We start from the raw sequence: 24,553 nt of genomic DNA, 5'->3' as shown, positions 1-24,553 counted from the left end.
GCCCCCACTGCCTTGGCCCTGGCCCAGAGACCCACTTTCTGCCAGAGACCCTCAGATCTGTCCCACTCCTGCCCAGGCCCCCATAGGCACCCTTGATGCAAATGATGTAGAGCTGGCCACGCCCACCCAGTAGGCCATACGCACTCTAGCCACGCCCACCCAGTAGGCCATGCCCACCCAGGCCACACCCACCTGGCCCCTTGAGGGCAACCGTAATGCTGATGCGGCCCGCAATGAAATTGAGTTTGACACCCCTGTTTTAAAGCATACCTCTATGCTTCAACTGATGGTTCTTTGGAAAAGTGGTTATCCACTCCATACTACAAGTAGCTTTTTAAAATAATTTTATGATCTAGCATACAGTCATTCCATCAAGTTACAGGAAGGGAGGAAATAGGAAACAGGCTATTCCATGGGCTCACATTCAAAATTTTAGGCTGATGCTCTCTTTTGAATTATTTCTATTCTATCCTTAATCAAGGCAAGAACTTCAGCTACACAACTGATCCGAATAACTGAGTATTCATGGTTTTCTTTTTGCCTCCCCATCCAGAGAGCAAAATATCTATTTTACAGCACTTATAATATACCCTAAACCCCAGGATTCTGGGCAAAATACAAAAACTTCAAATAACAAAATGATAATAACAACAACATCCAAATTAATCTCTAAACCAAACCTTAATCACAAAAAGGAAATAAAAAAAACCAAATCCAAAATAGGCACCGCTGAGAACTAAAAGCACACTGGAATAAAACAGACTTAATATGGTTATGGAATTGAAGCAAATTTGGGGCTGACCCTATTTCTAAGGTGACAGTATTCCGTAAGGCAGAAGTTATTATAGAAAAGCCTTCAGTCTCTCCTATACCCTGTGAACATTACAAAGAGGACTTTTAACAACTTCTGTAGCCTAAATGGGCAGATTCAATTCAGGCAAAGTATTTGCCTAGTGCAGGGGTAGGCAACCTTGGCTCTTTTATGACTCGTGGAATTCTGGGAGTTGAAGTCCACGAGTCATAAAAGAGCCAAGGTTGCCTACCCCTGGCCTAGTGAATCCCAATCCCAAGGACCCTTTAGGACTTTACCAGCACTTCAAATTGAGCCTAGAAGCTTACAAAGAAAGCAGGGCAATGGCTTTCGTATAGGTGTAATTTGATAGGTGGGCCTGTCCTGTCAGTAATTCTGCTGCCAGCTGTAGCTTCCACATGATCTCCAAGGGCAGACACACATAGAACATGTTGTACTGTCTCATCAAGCGGTGATCAAAGCATGAGTTTCTGAAGCCAGGCATCCTGGTTGGGCTTGGCAAAATCTGGTCCACCTAACCATGTCTGTTTAGGCTGTTTAGGCCTTCAAGGGGAACCCAAATCCATTTAGGGTAACTGGTGGGCCAGTGTTATCAGAGTGCACAGATGTCTCCTGACCTCTACCATCTGTCTTGATAGGATTTAATCTGATCTTGCTTTTGCTTCATCCCGATTCTCAGAGTGGTCCAAAGATCAGTCTGAGGCTTCCGCAGCATCACCAACTCTTTAAATAAATACACTTTTGAACTTTACTTCCTTAATCCCACACAGCTACAAACCCAACAAATAATTTTTTGGTGCAGCAAAAACATTCTTAGTTCAGTAGAACAGCATGCAGCAGCTCATGAATCTTTAAAATACCACAGCCACACAAAAATTAGAAACTTGCCTAAGAAAGGCATCAAAGAATGCAGACAGTGCCCACTGAGCTATCAAAACGCAGCCCTTCCTCTGTGGTATTTGTAGCAACCAGCAAAGTACCCTTTCAATATTCTATGTTGAAGGCATCCTTTATCTCCCAGTCAGCAGACTGAGCAATCTGTGAGAAGGGCAGAATTTATTTTCCCAGTGCCATTTTTAGTTTCAATATGACAATAAAGCCACATTAGCAAACTGAATGTTATCAACATGCTGAACAAGCAGAGGAAACCTCAGCGTGCTATTCATTAATTGTTGGCCGTTTCTCTATTGCAGCACTATCGTTTTCACCACCATTTTCCCCCAGTGACATCATCAAGCCAAATAACTCACTAGAGAATATGAAGCTGTCACGACGTCATAGTTCCAGTCTTTGCTGGGTGACATCTCTAAGGCAAACAGAGCGAGTCCTTCGCCCTCTGCCTCAATTGGTCAAGAGGTAACATACCTGTTGCACAGCAACCATGACATGTGATCATTGGGCCATGTAGCATTAACAATACAGACTGTTCTTGTCCTGCTCCATAGCGCTGTACCAGTTAGACATATGATTACTACGCTCCGTTTAGGAGGGAGGCTTGCTTGCTGGAGTGAGAAGCACCACCAAAAGATTTCCAAATATAGTTTATTTCTCAAGAACATCAAAAAAAAACACACAAACAAACCCAAAACCCAGCTCTTTTTTATTCAATCAGTTGAATAAATCTGGGTTCTCAGGTTCATGCTTTTTTTCTTTTTAGTTCAAGATGTGCATTGCCACAATTTTAAATCTTCAGTGTTGTCTGAAAATGATTGTTTTGAAAAACGTGTTTTTAAAATTCCCTGTGCACCTTTATTTCCTTAATTATTGTAATAATACAACAGGTGGCACTTCTAGAAATTCTACTACATTCTCAGGTACACCAAAGTCTCATCCTTAGTGTTGTAAAAAAGCTAGGTAAAGAGCTGAGAGAAAAAGATTGGAATAAAACTTCTAATGAACGAAAAAGTACCTTAAGGGTTGTTTTTATTTATTTTTATTTCCAATAAAAATGTACTTATGATTTCATCATCATCATTCTAGTCACTGTCTGAGTTCAGCTAGTTGCAGAATATTAATTCAGAATCCCTAATTCACATGTATCAATCCTATTCTGCAGCTAAACACGTAACTAAATACACATCAGGATTCTGGAGTATATCTAGAATGTGCTATGCAGAGGATGATGCTGAAATCACAGGATACTTCCCTCCACCCCAAATATACCATTCAGCAGGGCCAAAGAACTTATGAACATCATACATTGTTGGACTACAATTCCCACTACCTACACTTAAGCATATAGCCTATGATCCAGGATTGAAAGCATAGTCTTACAACTTTAAGGAGGGATATGTTTGCCAACCTTGTTCTAACATCTAATGTGAGGTTGCAGACAACTATGTGTTGCCTGCCAGATGGACAGGATTAGAGATCCCACTACTGCACAAACTCAGAATTGTGGGAGTGTAGTCCAACAAATCTAAGGGGTATCTATTCAGTGCCTGAATATGTATAAACACTATAATACATATTACCCCTAAAAGTAAGAAAGGATTAAACTCCAGAACCTCCCTTTCAGAAATAAATAAATAACTGGCATATGATAAATGAGTTGAGACTTCTGTATTTTTCTGCAGATTGGCGGACACAAGTCAGATATTCTTACAAAGCTTAAAAAAATCAGCATAACAACAAAAATGAGCCTTTTGCAACCGCTCCTGAAGTAGTATTTATTCTGCAACGGAATAAAGATCAAGACATCGCAACTTTAGCTCTGACATTATTAAAAAAAAAATTAGGAACGGAAACAAATCTCTGAACAAATGCAGTGATGCAATCAGAGAGCAAAAGGGGAGGGGAGGGAACACCCAAACATGAAGCAGCATATCACTGACCCAAGACTGAACTTTATTCTGGGGTGCCATGATATTCCATTTTAATCACTGCCCTGAAGGCTAGGTGTATATTAATTACTGTGATCTTCCATCTTAATCCCTTTTTTTGAATAAGACAGAACATGCACTTACACAACTTTTATTTCCGTTTCTAGACAGTCAGCCATTATCTATCAGGCTCAACATTACTCGTGGGGAAGATAGGTGTTACACTGCCGGCTATTTCTCTCTACATCTACTCCTTCCCTTTGGAAGCTTCTGCTTCGCTCCACTGTCCATCAGCTAGCTGCTGGGCTCTGACTGCATCTGCTAAAATCATCAGCAAACCAAAGTTAATGCTGACATTTAAGTCATGTTGTCACTCAGCTTTAGAGCTACAACCCCAATGAGATTGGCCAGGGGAGGGAAGCTGCAAATATACCACGAATGATATCTGAGTCACTGTTTCAACCTCACCGTCTGCAGACTCAGGGAAAAATGGCACCCATTTAGAACAGCAGTAGTTATTTTTGTGAATGGCCTTGGAATCCCACAAGTGATAAAAGTATATGACATCTGAAGGTACCAATTAACACATCAATAATAGTGAGAGATGTGGAGTTTTGGTTGGAGGCCTCATAACTGTATGAAGAAGCGTGCCATCTTTAAATTAACATCCAACCTAATATTATCTGCTGTCTCTTGCAGATCTCCTTCTCATCATTTGCTACTAAACTTTCCAGGTAAAGAGGTTTAAAAGACATGTAAACTATTAAGCAAAGCATTAAATCGATGATTTTAAATTTTAGACTTTGCCATCAATAGTTTTTCATGTATTTGTAAAGTAAGGATGCAGATACAGTTGCTAAAATAGGTTACTTTACAACTGAGTACTGTACTGCTTTCACAACGAGGTTATACACCCTATAATTCTTAGGCAAGTCATTCATGTAGAAATTTGTACATACAACTCATCTATCATCCTGCAAATTTAGCAGTGATTCCTAAGTATGCCCATATTCCTATTGTCTTCTACTTGCCTCAGCCCTTTTCTATACTGGGCATGTCTTAACTTCCTTCTCCATCATCTAAAAATGTTATGTTCCTGCATAAATTACTTTAATTGAAGAGGCATGATCCAGCCTCCCAGATTAGCTGGTTAGGCTGGACTGATCCTGGAAGTCGGATGATCCATTTACATGTCAATAAAATATAAATTCCATGCCCACACTGATTATATAAGCACTTAAAACCGAAATCTTATGCTCTCGTAATTAAATACCGTTCATGGTATTTAATCGTTAAGTCAAATGAAGAAAAAAAAATTCCAACTTAAGTCAAAACTTTTTAAAAGTAGCTTTTATCAAAAATGATCCAAGTTTGGAGACATTAAATGTTAAAACGATGACTTTCTGCATACAAAGGATTAACATTCAAACACTGAACTGATTGTAACACAAGTTGGACAAATGCTATTTAACTTGGATGTTCTTCAGAAACTATTTCTGATTGCAGTTGGATTTTGGAAATTAATTGGGGCATGGTTAAATAAACAATAGTAAAGATTTACAGCTTGTATAAGCGAGACATCAGAGGCAACACTTTTTAGTTTGTACTATAAATTAAATGCATTGCAGTTGCAAATAAAACCTTTCCCCCTTACTAAGCTTAACTTCTGGCGACTTGGGGAGACATCCATATTAGCCAGTACGGAAATGGTTTGCCATTGCCTTCTTCTAATCTAGTGTGCTTTTTAGACCTTCTCAATCTAGTCTACCCAATACTCTCTAATTTAAATGCAAACTAGGTCCAACCATGCTTCACTTTTTGAAATTGGCCATGTCCATAATACAGTTACTAAAAGTTGAGCTCAACTATATTCTTTATTTAAAATAGTACAGCTTTAGCACAACTATATATAGTCATTTGTTTTTGACAAAAATATCAAATGCAAAGAGATGGCATGATTTTTTTTTTTTTGCAACAGCCAACCCATAAGCCTTTCTGGCCTGTTACAAAATTTCTACCGAGTGCACTAAGAAAGTCCCTAAGACTTAAGTCCAAAACCTATGCAGAACACAAAGTACTTCAATGAGTCCTTTCTAGCATCCTTCTCACCCTTATATTAGCTTGCACTGTCTCACCACAAACTTCACCCCTTCTGTCCTATCCCAGACCTATGGTTCTCCAGATGTGTAAAGCAGCATCCTTGGTGTACAGCAGACATGTCAAACACAAGGCCCGGGGGCCGGATCCGGCCCGTGAAGTGGTTTCATGCGGCCCGCGAAGCCATCCTGGAAACAGTGAGGGAACGGCCCCCACTGCCTTGGCACTGGCCCAGAGACCCTCCTCCTGCCAGAGAGCCTCAGATCTGTCCCACTCCTGCCCGGGCCCCCATAGGCACCCTTGATACGAACGATGTAGAGCTGGCCACGCCCACCCAGTAGGCCATACGCACTCTAGCCATGCCCACCCAGTAGGCCACGCCCACCCTGGCCATACCCACCTGGCCCCTTGAGGGCAACTGCAATGCTGATGCGGCCCTCAATGAAATTGAGTTTGACACCCCTGGTGTACAGTATTCACAGACCTCATGCTGCTTTCTCAACCAAAATCTATATTGTGTTATACATAAGGTAGGTAAATGGCTTTTAAGATTACATGTAACACCGTGCAGTAGCTTGAGACACATGAGAAACCGTTCCTGTTGAAAAGATGCAGATGTTCCCGAATTTTTAATTAGTGATCTGAGAGAGCTGGAAATGATTAAAAAAAAAATTCCTATCCAGCATTTACCCCATCTCATTCATGTGTGGGAGCTTTCTCCAGAACCTATTTGTTTCAAAGATATGCATACCCGACCAAATCCATTTGCATGTTGAAGTTCACAATGTTATAGAAAAGATGTCACCAATTTAAGTAAAAATGGTGTGTCTCACCACTGTAGAAATGCAGATGCACAGTCAAGTAAGCAGTCACACAAACATCTACTAGTGTTCCACAACAGAGCTATGACATTTCTCCTTCTCCATCTCCCCCCCTCCCTTGTCATTTTGCGTTACTGAATGGCAAATGAAAGGGAGGACTAGAACAGATGGGTGAAGTCAGGCATAGAGACAGAATTAACAGGCCAAGAAACAAAGGGAATGGATCCTCTGCCTGAAGAAGGTACAAGCAATCAGGAACTGTCCAAGCAGATATTACCAGCATGCACTGCTAAGCTGCCTTTGGCTCACTGTCTTTTTTTAAACGGCTTTCTAGAGGAACAACCTAGGCCTCCGTGATGATGACGTTAATGCAGAATTAAACAACTCCTATTAAATTCTTCCTCTGATCCAACACTGCTTTTCCCATGTTGCATCAGATTCTGTTCCGAGAACTATACAACCACCACCACCTCCTCTGTCATATTAGTCCCACCAGTACTGCTCAGCTGAGCCTAAAACCAAACAAACCTCACCGCTCAAAGCAAAGCCTCCACATTCCAGACATTTGTTTACAAAAGCCATTCAACAATAGAATCACAGAATTCGAGAGAGACTTAGGAGATGTCCAGCTCAATGGAGGCCAGTCTCACCAGTCAACCATCCAGGCATTCTTCCCCAGAAAAAGGTATGACCCAGGTTAACTCACATGAATCAGAATCAGAGATCCAGGTTGGAATACTGAGAACACAGTCTAAATACTACAAGTATCCAGATTGTGCAGATGCTAATCAACCAATATTTGACGTATCTTTGAGAGGACGTTTTTTTGTACAAAAGAAACACAAAATCAGAATAGCAAAAAGCAAGCTTACAGCAAGAAAACATTTTTTCAGTTATCTCATAATCAGATCAGGAGGAAGCTGAAGTAATTACTGGATGAATCTGGATTTGGGAAACTCAAACCTGTCTACGCAAATATTGATGTTTGGAGCCTTCCAGAACTCACTGTTCTTCAGAAAACCAGTATCCTTTACATTCTTCAAACATACAATTGGATAACTGAGACTGAATCTAAAATAAACCAAAATAAAGACCTAAATAAAGCATATTTGTCTTCACCCCTGCTAACTTATATGGAGACATCCCTGCAGTTTTCTTAGTATGGTATGGAAACTGCTTGCCACTGATTTATTCTGACACATTCTTTTGAATTCACAAACTAGCCAGCACCTAGATTTCCACTTACAATTTTCCTCATCCAATATTAACAAGAAACTCTATGTTTAAATAGGAATTTATAACATTTCCTATCAAAGAGACATCTTATAATGTGGGGGCATAAAATAGTTTCCCAGCTTTGGCAATTCCCAGCTGTAGACTCCAACTCATAGAACTGCACATCCAAAATGTTCACTGTTGAGAATTATGGGAGTTGAAGTTGACCTCATCACACATCATGTAGATAGCTTTATGAGTTTTATTTTGAGTTGCCCATAGCACTTTGGTTACTGAAATACAAAAGTGCAGTAAATAAAATAATTTAAAACTATCAGCAACAGGTATTCAATCTTTGTCTAAACTCAGCTTCTTACACTGAAATGGGGAATGTAATACTACTCTTATTGCTGCATAGTATAGTATACCCTTCTTTAGCTAAAAATTTTAAAAAGCAGCATCCACAGGATGCCTGATACAACCATGATGCAAGCAATGACACAACCATTGCATTTACTGTCCCAATGATCACCATGCAATTCTGTATCCTGTATGATACAAACCTTACATCAATAGCAGCCATGTATTAATTAACACAGAGGTCCCCAACCTTTTGGGCACCAGGGACCGGTTCCACAAAGAGAGGTTTTTCCATGGACCAGAGGGCGAATGGTTTTGTGTGCTGCCTGCATCCAAGGATGGGGCGTTTGTGCGGCCCGGTTGCTGGCGTGCTGCGGCCCGGTACTGGTCTGCCCGACCGGGGTTTGGGCACCCTTGAACTAACATATATAATGAAGCTGAGCTTTTACAAAAAAAAAGGCCAGCAAGTCATTTAAATTACATTACTTAAATCGAGGGTCCCTGGGCCATGGCCCATTACCAGGCCACGGCCTGTTTGAAACAAAGCCATGTGAGTGGCAGGCAAGTGCGTGTGTGCGAAGCTCCACTTGGTGCAAGCGGTGGGTCCTTGTGCATGAAGCTCCACTCACATTGAGTGGAAGGCTCTTGAGCCCTCTGTTTGTGGAACGGGAGCTTTGCACATGAGCACAAGCACCCCACTCTCAAGTGACCCACTCAAGCAAGTGGAGGTTTGCATGTGAGCTCAAGCACCCTCCGCTCATGCTTGAAGGTCCACTCATGTGAGTAGAGGGCTCATACCCACCACTCGCACCAATGGAGCTGTGCATGCGTGCACCTGCCACCTATACGCCCCTGAGCCAGGCTGCTAAGGTGGAACAGTTGGGGAGCTCTGATTTAAATGACATTATTAACCACTACCACCCTGAACTTGGGAAAGAAAACCAAACTAGGAGCAGAAAACCAACAGTGTATATACTGTATACAAGTAGTTTGAAAATATAGAAATTTCCTCCTGCTAATGTCTATATAGTATTGGGTCAAGTAACCACAGATAAAACTCTGTACTTATTGAAGTGCTTATGTGATTTAGTAAATTTACAGACCAATTGGAGAAAAAGTGTCCAGCAAATTCAAATGTATTTAATTGAACCAATTTACATAATTTGTGCCAGTTTATATCATCTCTGTGATTATTTAATTGTATTAATTATGCAAAGGACTTGAACTGCTACAAACCACTTAAACATTAATTACCTGGATTGTTTCGGTTTGAGGATGAAGTTTGAACTAAAATTTGGTCCCGGTTGGAAGTTTGCTGAATAAGAGTCAGTAAAAAACTGAGATTTTATTGTATTCTCACCAGTAAAAAAACACAATTCATAATTCAATTAATAATATTTTAAAGTTTTTTAAACTTGCAAAAGTTTGCTATAAAAGCCACTTCAGAACCAGTTTTTTAAGTAGGACAGTGTTGCACAGTCCATAGGGATGGGACAAACCCAGAGAAAGTCCTAGTCCTCACCCATCATTTCCACTGCATAGGCTTCAATCAAAGTGCTTTCACAGAATGCTTCACAGAGTCATTCAAAAATAAGAACAGATTAGCAAAAACAAAACTTGCAAAGAGAGACGGATACATATTTAATGGATCACTATTGTACCATGGCATATCTGGTGGCAGAAGAAATGAACAGGGCCTTTGAGGCAGAAGATAAACTACCTGGACATAGGTAGACAAATAGGTAGACAAACTTCTGTTTAGACAAATAGAAGTTAGAAATTAAGAAATGGAAAGAAAGTTCAGCATATGTATACGTTTTAACAGGCTCCTCACACGTAAACCTCTATCCAACTTAGTCAAAATATCTCAATATGTTATATATTGATTACTGAGAAAGATGCTTTGATTTCCATTAAGTTTATAAAGAAGTATTCCTTTTCTGAATCAACAAACAATGTCTAAGAGATAGGTTAATGTGCAGACAAAAAGCAACATACTAACAAAGCCTGTCTTTAGTGTTTATCATGTTTCTAAAATTTCACGCAACAGCCTTTTAAAAGCTCTACTGAGTATAAAACTAGCTCAACAAAATGTAACATGATTTACATACAAAAAAAGGATGGGTCAGTTGAGAAGGAAATAACCACAAGTTGCCATACTGAAGAACTTCAAAAAGCAGCAAAGGTGAAGAATCTTGTAACAATGCCAGGAAGCATTGCAACATGATACAGTGTGGCTGGAGGCTGGGAAAGCCAACAATGTGCAAAGAGGCATCGTGTTACTGAACAGTTCGTAGGTAGTGCTTTCAATGTAAGACTGCAGCTTTCTTTAATCTGGTACTCTCCAGGTATTTTGAATTATAACTCAGTTAATCTCTGAAAAGCATCCACCGCCACGCTAACAAAAAATATAGTCCAACACAAACAGAGAACCATACTTAAAAAACTTTATTAACTTCAGCAGCATAAAGAGTAAAGATTGGTCAGACTTTATTGAAAGATTCACATGTTTTTAAAATGGATGTCAAGGCTCTGATATAAGTTATTTAAGGTAAATCCATAAGAGTACAAAAGCCTCTTGTTGTTCCATCTCCCTTTCAGACAAGACAATGCAGGAAGTAAGCATGCCCTAAATATTCAGATTCCTTCCTCTGGTTCTATAACATGCTGAGCAAGCAGTCAAAACTACATGAGACAAATAATTTCTCAAATCATTCTGCAACTAAGTTGCTACTGGGGTAGCGACCACCAATTCCCAAATTTACTATTCTTTGCTGGTTATATGCCAGATGGAATTATAATCAACAGCTCCTACACTGTGAATGACCAATTCTCCCAAACTTTTTTCTATCTCATCCCCCTTTAAAAATCCCTACTATAAGCCCCAGACTAAAAACACGTTTTATAAGAAATGATCAACATTAGCTATCCAGAAAAAAGTTTAATATAGATTATTAATAAAGGGGAGTTTTCTTACCAAGTTGCTACAAATGAGTCAAAATGATTTTACAATTATAAAGCATGTGTACTCCAAACTATTCAACATTTAACTGCATCAAGATCAGATGGCAAGCTGGAAATCACCAGGAACAAGGGTTTTGGTCTACTCTGCTCTTATTTATGTTATGTTAACAGAGAATAACTCTGAAAGAGCAGCAGCGCACATACAGCGGGTCAAAAAAGTATTTAGTCAGCCACCAATTATGCAAGTTCTCCCACTTAAAAAGATGAGAGAGGCCTGTAATTTTCATCATAGGTATACCTCAAGTATGAGAGACAAAATGGGGGGAAAGAATCCAGGAAATCACATTGTAGGATTTCTAATGAATTAATTCGTACATTCCTCGGTAAAATAAGTATTTGGTCACCTACAAACAAGCGAGATTTCTGGCTCTCACAGACCTGTAACTTCTTCTTTAAGAGACTCCTCTGTCCTCCACTCGTTACCTGTATGAATGGCACCTGGTTGAACTTGTTATCAGTATAAAAGACACCAGTCCACAACCTCAGTCACACTCCAAACTCCACTATGGCCAAGACCAAAGAGCTGTCGAAGGACACCAGAAACAAAATTGTAGACCTGCACCATGCTGGGAAGACTGAATTTGCAATAGGCAAGCAGCTTGGTGTGAAGAAATCAACTGTGGGAGCAATTATTAGAAAATGGAAGACATACAAGACCACTGATAATCTCCCTCGTTCTGGGGCTCCACGCAAGATCTCACCCCGTGGGGTCAAAATGATCACAAGAACGGTGAGCAAAAATCCCAGAACCACACGGGGGGACCTAGTGAATGCCCTGCAGAGAGCTGGGACCAAAGTAACAAAGGCTACCATCGGTAACACACTACGCTGCCAGGGACTCAAATCCTGCAGTGCCAGACGTGTCCCCCTGCTTAAGCCAGTACATGTCCGGGCCCATGTGAAGTTTGCTAGAGAGCATTTGGATGATCCAGAACAGGATTGGGAGAATGTCATATGGTCAGATGAAACCAAAGTAGAACTTTTTGGTAAAAACTCAACTCGTTGTGTTTGGAGGAGAAAGAATGCTGAGTTGCATCCAAAGAACACCATACCTACTGTGAAGCATGGGGTGGAAACATCATACTTTGGGGTTGCTTTTCTGCAAAGGGACCAGGATGACTGATCCGTGTAAAGGAAAGAATGAATGGGGCCATGTATCGTGAGATTTTGAGTGAAAACCTCCTTCCATCAGCAAGGGCATTGAAGATGAAACGTGGCTGGGTCTTTCAGCATGACAATGATCCCAAACACACTGCCCGGGCAACGAAGAAGTGGCTTCGTAAGAAGCATTTCAAGGTCCTGGAGTGGCCTAGCCAGTCTCCAGATCTCAACCCCATAGAAAACCTTTGGAGGGAGTTGAAAGTCCGTGTTGCCCAGCGACAGCCCCAAAACATCACTGCTCTAGAGGAGATCTGCATGGAGAAATGGGCCAAAATACCAGCAACAGTGTGTGCAAACCTTGTGAAGACTTACAGAAAATATTTGACCTCTGTCATTGCCAACAAAGGTATTGAGATGAACTTTTGTTACTGACCAAATATTTATTTTCCACCATAATTTGCAAATAAATTCATTAGAAATCCTACAATGTGATTTCCTGGATTCTTTCCCCCCATTTTGTCTCTCATAGTTGAGGTATACCTATGATGAAAATTACAGGCCTCTCTCATCTTTTTAAGTGGGAGAACTTGCACAATTGTTGGCTGATTAAATACTTTTTTGTCCCACTGTACATTCCATTCTCCAGGATACCAGAGTTCCTTAGCCTGAGATAACATTTCTACGGTAATGAGAAACTCACCCAAATAAATGTCTCCAAAGGACCCACTACCAATTTTTCGTCCCAGCCGATACTTGTTTCCCACTCGAAGCTCCATGATTCAGATGCACTGGAAATAAAGCACAAGACAAGCAGGGTCAAGTTAGAAGAGTACATATGAAAAAGATCCAAGTTCATTCTTAGATGGCCTCTATTAAAAGTATTTCAATCATTGGATATAGTGCCTTATTCTTATGTAGACTCAGTTTCCTGATCTGTAAGACATTTAAAGACATTTAAATTTCAGTTTAGCAATTAGTGGCCTAATATCTCTTCAACAAGTTGTGGAAAAAGGATAAAAAATAAGAGTACGAGTACAACCCAGTCCCCAAAGTAAGCTTAAATCCAAAGCCACGGTCACCCACAATCTTTTTTACTGAAGCAAATCTCACAGAAATTTATGAAACTGATTTATACTGTAAGCCCATGTATTGATGATCATAATTTCTGGCATAAATTTCATAAAAGAGAACCTAATGATTAAAAAAGCTAGCCCATTTCAGAAAAATCATTCCAGTATACTCATGTGCCAACAGTGACAGGTCCTCCAGAGTCATTCCCAATCATCAGATGAGACCAAGAAGGGATGGGAGATATAGAAATTGGTTCCCCAAATATACACATCTTCTACTGTACAACTATTCCTTCCCATAAACAGGTCAAATTCCTTCACTGCATTTTGCCACATTATTTACAACTTAGTCTGGGTCATAAATCCATATGCTTCTAAAAATTTGAAAGTAGGTTTTTCCCCCAAGCATACTCATTAACATGAGTTCCAGCCAAATCTGAGCCTTACCACCTCTGGTGCATATGGCAGGAGCAATCTCTTAGCATAGGCCTGTACCAAATGGAGTCCTGGAGGGTCCCCAGCAATATTCCCCGATGGCCACCATTTTGTGCTTTCTCCCTTTTCAAGTAATATGGATCTGTCTGAAGGAGGGAAGGAGACACCACGGCTCCTTTTACAGGATGCTGTCATACAGCTAATTTATGTAATGCATGTTAATTAATACACTCTTTGCTCCTGTGGAGCAAGTTGCTTCGAAGGGGCAAATGTTAAGATAGGGAGGTAATTTTGTTTGATAAAGCCCATCCAAACCTAATAATCAAAAAAGACCAAGCATTTTCTCCTCCTTCCCATATGGATTGGTCATAATCTATACATTTTTGACTCGTTCAAGTTATACTCCTAAAACTATCGTACAATTAGCATAAAAACTGGAAAGAGCAGTCAGTACCTAACTCAAGTAATGCTGGAAATGTCTGTTCTCCAAAGTTTTCAAGATTTCCCCACCATTATTGCTGAAAGCATCATCCAGGGGTAAAGAAGACAGAGTCCAGTGGCTGATCATACTGCAACCCATAACATACAGGAAATCATGGTTCAGGTCACTGGAAGCCTATCCAGCCACCACATTTTTTCAGCTAGTATGAGCTTGTCGATCAGATGGTCGGCAGTTTGGCGGGTCGAATCTCGAGTGCCGCGTAACAGAGTGAGCGCCTGTTACTCGTCCCAGCTTCTGCCAACCTAGCAGTTCGAAAGCACGTAAAAATGCAAGTAGAAAAATAGGGACCACTCCGGTGGGAAGGTAACAGTGTTCCGTGTGCCTTTGGCGTCTAGTCACGCCGGCCACATGACCACGGAGACGTCCTCGGACAAGCGCGGGCTCTTCAGCTTTGAAACAGAGATGAGCACCGGCCCCTAGAGTTGGAAACAACTAGCACGCATGTGTGGGGGAACCTTTACCTTTTATGACCATGGAACTTCTTGGAAAAGTATTAACATTTAGATGTGGGTTATCTGATACAGTTTTAAAGGAGCATTTCCAGCCAAATCACCTCCAACCTGTTTTTTTAAAGTTTTGTATCTTAAGAGAACCACTAATAAATTAGGAAGGAGCTGAGAGTTCGTGTCTTGTCCTCTTGTCAGAAAGAATCCTGAGTACCTCCCCATATAGTAGACTTACTTTTCTAGTAAGAGTGCTTTGGATTGTAACAACAATAAGATAAGTAAGTGTCTTAGGAAAAGGATTTATCAGAGGCAGCAAGCAGAGTTCATGGGGAAGTCTAAGAACAGTCAGTCAAAACTGGAAAAATTTGTTCCCACTCCATTCATTGATAGATTGCTTCCAATCTCAGATACAATTTGAGATATTTTTTTTTAAAAAAAGTTATGTCTGCTTTTTCCAAAATGAAACAGCCAATCTAATGAAGAATTCAATCTTCTGGGTTCATCTCTCCACCCATCAGCTTAACAAAGCATATACTCTGCATGAATAGATGCTTATAATATACAACTATCCCTTTTTTCTGTTTACTCAGAAAACCACCTTCAGCACTCACAACCTCATGAATTATATAAATATAAATCATATTACATAAACAATTACATTTTTCATTCACACACACACACACACACACACACACACACAGGCCCCACACTTCTCACCATAGTGCTGAATCTACAGGTAAGCAATCTACCCACTTTCAAACAATGATTGTAAATTAAAGTACCTCCACATTAGCCTTGCTTGATTTGCTGGGAGTAAAAAAAATACAAATAAGATTACTGCCAAAACTGGGTGAGAACTAACTTAATATATAAATAATGCTACTAGGTTACAAGACAGGAGTATGGAAGGCAGGTTTTACATAGCTTCAAATATAATGGAGAAATGATAAATACGATGCCATCTTTTTTTTTAAAAAAAAAATCTTAATGTGCCAGAACAAAGATCCTTGCTCCTCTCCGACTCCCTCTAAACTGTTATCAAAAAGGAGCTAAAGGCAACAGATCAGCCACACAATGAATCCAAACATTAAAAGGAGAAATTGAAAAAATCGGTAAGGCCATCTCACTTAAGCTATCGGCACAACTTAAGAATTAAATAATGTTCGTATTATATTGATATGCTTAAGAGCCCAAATGATTGAAAGGGGGAGGGGGGGGCAAAAAACAAGGCAGCAGTCCATGAGAAATAGCACAAAACTTATATTTGCTAGACTGTACGATCTTATGGCAAAGGCTCTGAGCCACTACTAAGCAGCAATATTTTAGAAGAAACGTTGAAGGAGAGAGATAGCAAGCTCCCTTGCTATCCCCCCCTCCCCAATACCCAGCCTTGTCTGTGCACAAAAGGAGAGGGCTATTTACAATAACATCTCCCCTCACCACAGACACACACACACATACACGCACGCACACCCTATTTGCCAAAGGCAGCGCTTTTAGGAACGCAATGCTGGTTACTCTCTGGTTACTCCCCTTTAACAAAAAGCCCAGACGGGGTTGAAAAAGTGGGGGGGGGGGGAAGGAGACACCCGCCTGAGCGCTGGTTATTTGGAAATCACCAGATGTGGAAAGCAGAAGGGAAGCAAAACAATAGTCCCCCTTCCTCTTCCCCCAAATTGATCACGAGGGCGATCTCAACTCTCTCCCCCCCCCTCCATATCCCCCGGTAAATCAACTGAGAAGAAAAGGATCGAGTCTCTTTCTATATACCTCTAAAGAAAGAGAGAGAAAGAGAAGGGGGAACCCATCCTGAAATCCAGGCGCGGGAGGGGGTGCCGACGATCCTTTGTCTTCGTCCCCAAATCCGAAAACAAAACAAACATCTTCCTCCCCCCCCCCCCGCTTCTCAGTCGCTTAGACTCGCCTCCCTCCCCAGGACGACGGGCGCAGCGCTGTGGGTAAGCGCCGTTCCCCTCCCCCGCCTAATCCTTCCTCTCAACAAAAAAACAAAGAGGCGGTGGAGCGGCCTTTCCCCCCGGATTTGCACCTCCAAACTTGCCCGGAGCCCCTCAATACTTACCCCGCCTAGAAGGAGCCTTCCTCCCGCTGCTGCTCCGGGGGCTGTCAGGGGGGAGGGAAAGCCGGGAGGGGAGGATGACGGAGGATTGGGAAGGGAGGCTGATCGCCGTAGCCAGTGCTGCGCTGCGCTGCTGCCGCCGCTTCCTCTTTCTCCGTGCGCTGCCTGCTCAACCGCCTCCCTCCTTCCCCTTCAGCCTCTCTCTCCCAGTGTACAGCCGGAGCGCTCGCTCATTGAGTTGCCATTGAATCTCACGGCCAAACCCACTGATGTCATCCTACAGATCCTTGGGCCCGCCCTCAGAAATTTAAAGGGCCAGCATCTTGTTTTTGTTCCTTCTGCTGCCTCGTCAACAGCCGATTAATAGGGCTCGCTGGAAATATATATACAGTGCTTTTTTTGTAAAAGAAAAAAGGTGCCGGAACTTACACATGTCATACAACCCACCTTGCCTACCCTACAAGGATATATGTGTGTGTGTGTGTGTGTGTCTCGAATGTTAACTATTACCTTGCTAGGCCCCAAACATGGGGCAAATCTTTATTTCCTGTTTTCAGCCTATCTTGAAGGCCATCGAACAGGCTGTAGTCACACCGGACAGTTCATATATTTGTGTAAATTACTAACAAAGAATTAAGGGAGAGATACTGTGGCTCAAGAGGTAAATACACTGCCTAACGTGCAATCAGCCCAGGTTCGAATCTCAGAAGGGTATGGCTGACTGATGAAGACTAATGAGTCAGAAATGCATTTCAGTCTCCCTTAATTCTTTGTTAGTAATTTACACACACACACACACACACACACACACACATATATATATATATATATATATATATATATATATATATATATATATATATATATATATATATATATATATAAAGCCGACCCACCCACCCCCGCCCGCTATTTTCATCATTACACACATGCACAAAGTTTGCAGACAAACACTGTAATCATAAATGCCTACCGATGTCACATCTGCAATGCAAAATAATTCAATCCAGCAGAACCGCTGCCAGAGGTTTTGGGAGAAAGAATGAAGGATGTTTCCATTTTTCAGCTAAGGATATTAGAGGCGGCTCTGCTCACTTGGGAGTAAAAATGGAGAATCTTGAGACATTTTTGAAACTGAAATAATTATTCTAGCATATGTTTATTTAATTATATGGCTTCTAAATTTATCTATTTCAGGCAAAGAATAGCAGAGGCTTAATTACTGTAACAGTGGAGACTTAACTGCCCAGGCTGGGATTTTGTGTGCGTTGTGTTTGTGTCTGTGTACAAAGACACGCACACTTTCAAGTCAGTTTTTTACTCCTGGCAACTGACTAGATTAGTTCCTGCAGTTTTCTTTGCAAGGTTTTTCAGAAGTCATTTGCCATTGCCTCTTTCCTAGGGCCAGCATAGGTCCAAGGTCACCTATCTCAAGAATCCCAACCCCTCCTAGGCCATGGACTCCTGAGCTGGTACTGGTCTGTGGCCTGTTAGGAACTGGGCCGCATAAGCAAGTTAAGCTTCATCTGAGCATGTGCAGGATCTAGGTAGTGCACGAAACCACCATTACCCTGGTCTGTGGAAAAAATTGTTTTCCATTGAACCAGTCTCTGGTGCCCAAAAGGTTGGGGGCCACCGCCCTAGCTGGTTTTGTACCTAAGGCAGGACTAGAATTCATGGTTTTTAGCCAAGTGCTTAACCATTACACCAAACTGACAATTATTTACTACTTAACAATCATTAATATTATCAAATGAAATATCTCCAATTATATTTTTGAAAAACCAAGTTTGGGTTAAAATTGCATCTTTCATTTAGTTTTCAATATGATTTAATATGATTCAGAGCAATATCTACTTTTATCTTCTTGGGCCTTGACCCAGCTTTGCAAAAGTTGCTAGTCCTGTTCTCTATTTATGCAGCCATTGGATTCATAAATACACATCTCTAGTGCAAAAATATAGCTTATCACAGTGATGCTATGAATCGACAGTTATGCAGCTAAATATGTATAATTTGACAAATGAGAGCAGAATTTTTTACAATTGTTTTATGAATCGTGATATAATTAATAGTATAATTCTATTCTCTACTGAATTCAGCAGACATCATTTCTTAATGAATCTGATACCTGAGAACATCTTGAATTCCACATTTCCACAAACTTTTCTTTCTGCCAGACTCCAGATATTTAATCCTTTATTAAATTACTTCTCTATATTTATGTTTAAATCTCTTATGTATCATACTACAAACATATCTATTCAGATTTTGTACAGTATATATGAAACAATAAGGTTATTTCTCATGAGATTTAAAATCAAAAACATTAACACAACACTTTAAAGTTAGCTAAATTAATAGTGAAATTACTTTTTCCCCTAAACTGCAGCAACGAATAAAATATTTTATTAAATATCTTATTACTGTATTGCATATAAATTACCTTTTGTCTGGAAGCTCACAGCAGCATATATTTATATTTATATTTATTAAATTTTTAGACCGCCCTTCTCCCGAAGGACTCAGGGCAGTGTACAGGGCAATAAATATTAAAAACGAAGTACAAAAGTTAAAAAACAATTAAATATTATGCCCGATATATACAGTAATTAAAAAACCATGTTAAAACCCCAACCCCTAACCCATCAAACCAGGCCGGATTGCTCAAATAAATAAGTTTTTAGATCCCGCCGGAAGGAGCGAAGGTCGGGGGCCATCCGGAGCTTGAACGGCAAGCGGTTCCACAGGTCTGGCGCGCCCACAGAGAACGCCCTCCCCCTAGGGGCCAACAATCGGAGGCACCCTGAGGAGGCCCTCTCTGTGGGAGCGCACTGGATGGAGGGAAGTTGACGCCGGCCGCAGGTGTTGCCGTAGGTAGTCCGGACCCATGCCATGTAGGGCTTTGTAAGTCATTACCAACACCTTGAATCTCACCCGGAGGGCAACCGGCAGCCAATGCAGCTCGCGGAGCAAAGGTGTAACATGGGAGTATCGGGAGACTCCCAACACAACTCGCGCGGCTGCATTCTGCACCAGTTGGAGCCTCCGAGTGGTCTTCAAGGGCAGCCCCATGTAGAGAGCATTACAGTAGTCCAGACGAGAGGTCACGAGCGCATGAGTGACTGTACGCAAGGCATCCCGGTCCAGATAGGGCTGCAACTGGCGCACCAGGCGGATCTGGGCAAAGGCCAGTGGATTTCCCCTTATTTTGCCAGCAACAACCTGGGAAGGTAAGTTGACTGGCGAAAAGCCATCCAGAGACTTGAACCTGGACTTTATCTTGACTTTTCTCATTGAAATCCAACATCTTCTTTACCCTGGTTATTGATTTTAAGCATAACCTTTAAAGAACCGAACTGTATGCTTCTTTCATGTTCAGAGACAATATGCCTGACTATCAGTTGCTAAGGAACAAAAATAAAAGAGGACTAGGGTGCTTTTAAAATGTTTCTGTTGGGTTTTTTAGTAAATTGGACAAGTTTTGGTCTGTTACAGAAAGATTTCTGTTATATTTCAGTGGGCAAAACCAGGGGGCTTTCTCCAGTCGCATCTAGCCCAGATTAAACATGGCCCAGAAATCTCTTTTTTTTCCCCTGCCATGTCCTCATGATATTGTCTTCCCAACCCGTACCTCAAGCTGCTTCAAGTGGTCCTTAGTTTGTCTGGTGTTTTTCCCTTTATGCAGGCAAAAATACATCACCGTTTTGCTATGAGTGCATTTGGATGTGCTGGTGTGGTGTCACTCAAGTGACCCTAAGGTGGGATCATTCTGGCACATACTGACTATTTTCAGCTGGTGCAGATTTGGCCTCTGACTTTTGATTCCTAGGGTATTATCTGCCAGGGCCATTCTTTCCTTCCTGTAGCTAGTGGCATATGGTCAGAAGGGAGGGAACCCATTGGCCAGCATTCTTCTTGCATCTCAGAAAGCTTGTAAGCTATTAAAGAGGTAAATAGCTAGTGATATAATATGCCTGTTGCACTCCAGGCTTGTGTCCATAGAACTCCCTATTAAGATGGTTTTAAAAAGTTTTCAAACAGATGTCAGAGAACATCTGCCTTCTCTGTAAAATTATTGCCCCCCAAAATCCATGAACTCTGGTTTTTTAGAAACTCTATCTTGGTTCCTGTAACATACAGAAGACTTGAGACTGAGACTACTGCTAGAGAAACAATTACAAAATGAACAAGCTTATATATAATAATAATTAATGTCATAGGAGGTAGAACTGTTTTTTCTACTGGTAAAATGAGTTTGCTTAAATATATAACTCTTAAATAAGCATTTAGTTCTTAATGCATGTACTGGGTTCGTATATCACAGTAAGGCATAATGTAGTTTGATTGGTTTTGACAGAGTTTATTATGCGAGCCTGCCCATTATAATTTTTAAACCAAGTCAATGGTTCAGCATATTTGGCAATCCTACCCAATGGTGATATAATAAACTACAATTAAACAGACCATAGCTTAGTGCAATGTATGAATTAGATAACTTTGTTTCCCCCCCCCCCCGCTAAATACACTTTCAGGGAGTAGCTTTTCATTTTAACTAGAATCTCTTAATCGTTACCCCTATAATGTTGCATTTTTATATTGGCTTATATCCAATCCTTACTATATAATTATCTGAGATTTTATTTTTTATGGAAAATTTCTAACATTCATTCATTTTACTTTTTTTGCCTATGCCTCATAGAAATTCTTTCAAATTTAATTCTACATAGCTTAAAAAAACTCAGCTAGAACAAATCTATTGAGAGGGATATAAATGCCATCACAAAAATTCAATCTTTATTATTCTACTAGGGTGAAATTCACAATTTAGTCCTATCTAGAATAGGTTCATTAAATCTATAGGATATAAATAAATCATATTAATCATAATATATTATAAAGAAGGGTAAGTTTAGATTTCATTGTTAACCAGAGTTCTTGTCTATTTTTCCGTATTCAATTTTTATACACACATGAACATGCACACAGAGAAACACACAAAACTTGCCAACCTAATTGCAGATGACAAGTTCTGGAGTGGAGATGTAATTCAGAATTCCCACAGCAGTGTTAAAATAATTTTAAAATGATAAATCACAGAACTTTTCAAAGTACTAAACTTTACATACAGTGAATAAGTCTACCTAAATTTTACCATTTTTTTTTAAAAAAAGAACCGTAAAGACTTTAAAACAGGTGTGTTCAACCCAGGGCCCATGGGCCGCAGATGGCCCTGGATATGTAGTAATGCAGACCCACATGATTATAAATTTTTAACATTATTGTGTGACTTTTAGCAATAATTTATATACTTTTTATAATATATATTTTATATGTGGCCCAAGACAATTCCTCTTCACTCTCTGTGGCCTAGGCAAGTCAAAAGTTTGGACACCCTTGCTTTAAAAGATAGGGGCAGGAAAAAAAAGCTGGACCCATTTTCAAAAGGACAAAATAAATGTTCTGTGGAAAGCCTTTAACAGGAACAAGCTTACTTTCAAGGTGATACCAGGCCTAGTATATATTATATCTCTTACAGAGTGTTCAGTAGACAAATGTGAATTACTGCTTTGAACCAGTAAGGACTTTAAACATTACATCAACATTTTGATGATGCTTCTTGTAGAAGGCGATGTCTCCTTGCCCTGATCTAGAGAACATGGATTCACAACAATTCCACTTAGGACTCTTTTGATATTGGCAGATAATTTTTCACTTCCCCAACATGGTTACTATAAACCAATGATGAGCTATTTGGAGATACATTGGAAGAGCTTTGTGATGCCTGAGGCTTCCTTCCAGAGACACCCCAGTGTGCCCTTTTGCTTCTCCCCCACATTCTCCTCAACCAACACTGTGGTTTATAAAGTGTGGGCTACATGTGTGTCCCATGTGTCCATGACAGCCATAAGAATGCCTATGGCTATTCATTACAGGATTTGCAAAGTAAGAGTACCAGAATAGACTGAAGCACCAATTGTCCAATCCTATCACCAATCATCAATGAACAGTAGCAATTAGTTATTCCAGGCAGCTTCCCCCCAAATCTCCTCAGAGATCCCCTGGACTATTACAGCGTATTAAGTTGAGCTACTCTCATCTTTCCTCCTTATGTCAAGTGTCCTCCTTATAGGTAAATGGACCAGCCAACCAAACAAGAGAGGTGGCACAGTCTTCACATCATTGCCCATGACATCTCCTTTCAGAATCAGTCAGATAGGGAGCTATCTCTAAACAATGAATATGAATATGAACAACAGCCAGTTCTAATCCATCTGAAAGCTCTAAAAGTCAGAGTTCCTGAAACATGTCAGAAAAATCTGCAATACTAACAAGAGTGTCAGGGAGATGATGTTGAAGGAAATAGGCAAGAACTGTTACATAAACAAAGAGGGCTCAAACATTCCTTTAGACCTAGGAAACAAGATAATATTTGGAACAGAGTCAACCAAGCTCCTCCCTGGTTCACTGGGGTATAATAAGGAGGAGAGGTAAAACGCAATGAGGTTTGCAAGATGCTGTTAATATAGGCAATTTCAATAAAGTAGTGTGTAACTCTAATTTTCCTATGTAGTTGACTTTCTCATCAATTCTATCTTCTTATAAGCCTCAAGGAAGCAAAATTGTTTTCCCTTTGGACCTGCTAATAGATTAATTGGCAGCAGAGATATTCTTTGGCCAGCCATTCTACCTTGTATCTCTCCTTCCCTGATGTATTCAACAAAGTCCCAGAGGAAAGGCAGGCTGGATGCTGGAGGAGAGAACTCAAAAAGTGTCGATGTGGACTCCTTTTGGATTGCTTTCCCTCAAACATTGTCATCTCAAAACCTAACCTAGTTATGTCCCTATGGTAGTACCATGGAAAATAAGAATGGGGAAGATACATCCAAGCACCAAGAAGACAAGGAAATAGAGATCCTCCAATATAGGGCCTATGAGGCCACAGCCATAGCCACTAGGGCCATCCTTGCCATTTCAGTTTTTAGAGCTTCTATTCCATGGATTAATCAACTCATCCCTCTTATGTCAGGAACTCATATAGTCTGGGTTTCTACTTTCATATTAAATATTATTTATTTATTTATTTATTTATTTATTTATTTATTTATTTATTTATTTATTTAGATTTATATACCGCCCTTTCCCGAAGGACTCAGGGCGGTTTACAGGTTATTTAAAAGAAAATCAATACAAAAGCTAAAAACAATTAAAAAAGATTACATCATTCCCTGAGAAAAAATAAAAACCCCAGTTAAAGTTAAAAAATTCTTAGCCTGTGCCAGAGAGCTCGAAGAGCCAGGTCTTCAGGTCCCGGCGGAATGAACGGAGGTCAGGGGCAGTCCTAAGCTCCGCGGGCAGCTGGTTCCAAAGGGCAGGCGCGCCCACTGAGAAGGCCCTCCCCCTGGGTGTTACCCGCCGGCAATCTTTAACCGGCGGCACCCTGAGAAGACCCTCCCTGTGGGAGCGCATTGGACAAAGGGAGCTTGATGCTGGCAGCAGGTGTTCCCTCAGATATCCCGGACCCTCGCCATTTAGGGCTTTATAGGTCATCACCAGCACCTTGAATCTCACCCGAAGGGCAACCGGAAGCCAATGCAGCTCGCGGAGTAGAGGTGTTACATGGGAGTATCGGGAAACCCCCATCACAACTCACGCGGCTGCATTCTGCACCAGCATATTATGCTGATCAGCATCCAATTCTCAGCCAAAGATATGGAAGCCTAGGAGTCTGTTATAGCTAAAGAACTGAACATACCTCCAAATCCAAGTTG

At 40.7% G+C, this 24,553-nt stretch overlaps 1 protein-coding gene across 5 annotated transcripts in view; it reads right to left on the bottom strand.

The window, feature by feature from the left end:
• Positions 1-16,979, bottom strand: part of CSNK1E (casein kinase 1 epsilon) — a 41,196-nt gene extending 24,217 nt beyond the window's left edge. For 3 of the 5 annotated variants that reach the window (XR_014026895.1, XR_014026896.1, XM_081331049.1), the window contains exons 1-2: positions 16,785-16,979; positions 12,952-13,039 (exon numbers count right to left, since the gene is read on the bottom strand). Coding sequence is in view for 1 of the 5 variants with exons in the window: in XM_081331049.1 (XP_081187175.1) it covers positions 12,952-13,027 (76 nt within the window). In the remaining 4 variants the exon portion in view is untranslated. Of the gene's footprint in view, positions 1-12,951; positions 13,040-14,210; positions 14,326-16,474; positions 16,632-16,784 lie in introns of those variants that run through there. The other 2 variants (XR_014026894.1, XR_014026897.1) reach the window with 2 other exon arrangements.
• Between the last annotated feature and the right edge of the window lie 7,574 nt (positions 16,980-24,553).

The sequence above is a fragment of the Vipera berus genome (assembly GCF_964194415.1).
Source record: "Vipera berus genome assembly, chromosome: 6".
Classification (NCBI taxonomy): domain Eukaryota; kingdom Metazoa; phylum Chordata; class Lepidosauria; order Squamata; family Viperidae; genus Vipera; species Vipera berus.
The sequence above is the reverse complement of the archived record's forward strand: the minus strand, read 5'-3'. Positions and strand labels throughout refer to the sequence as shown.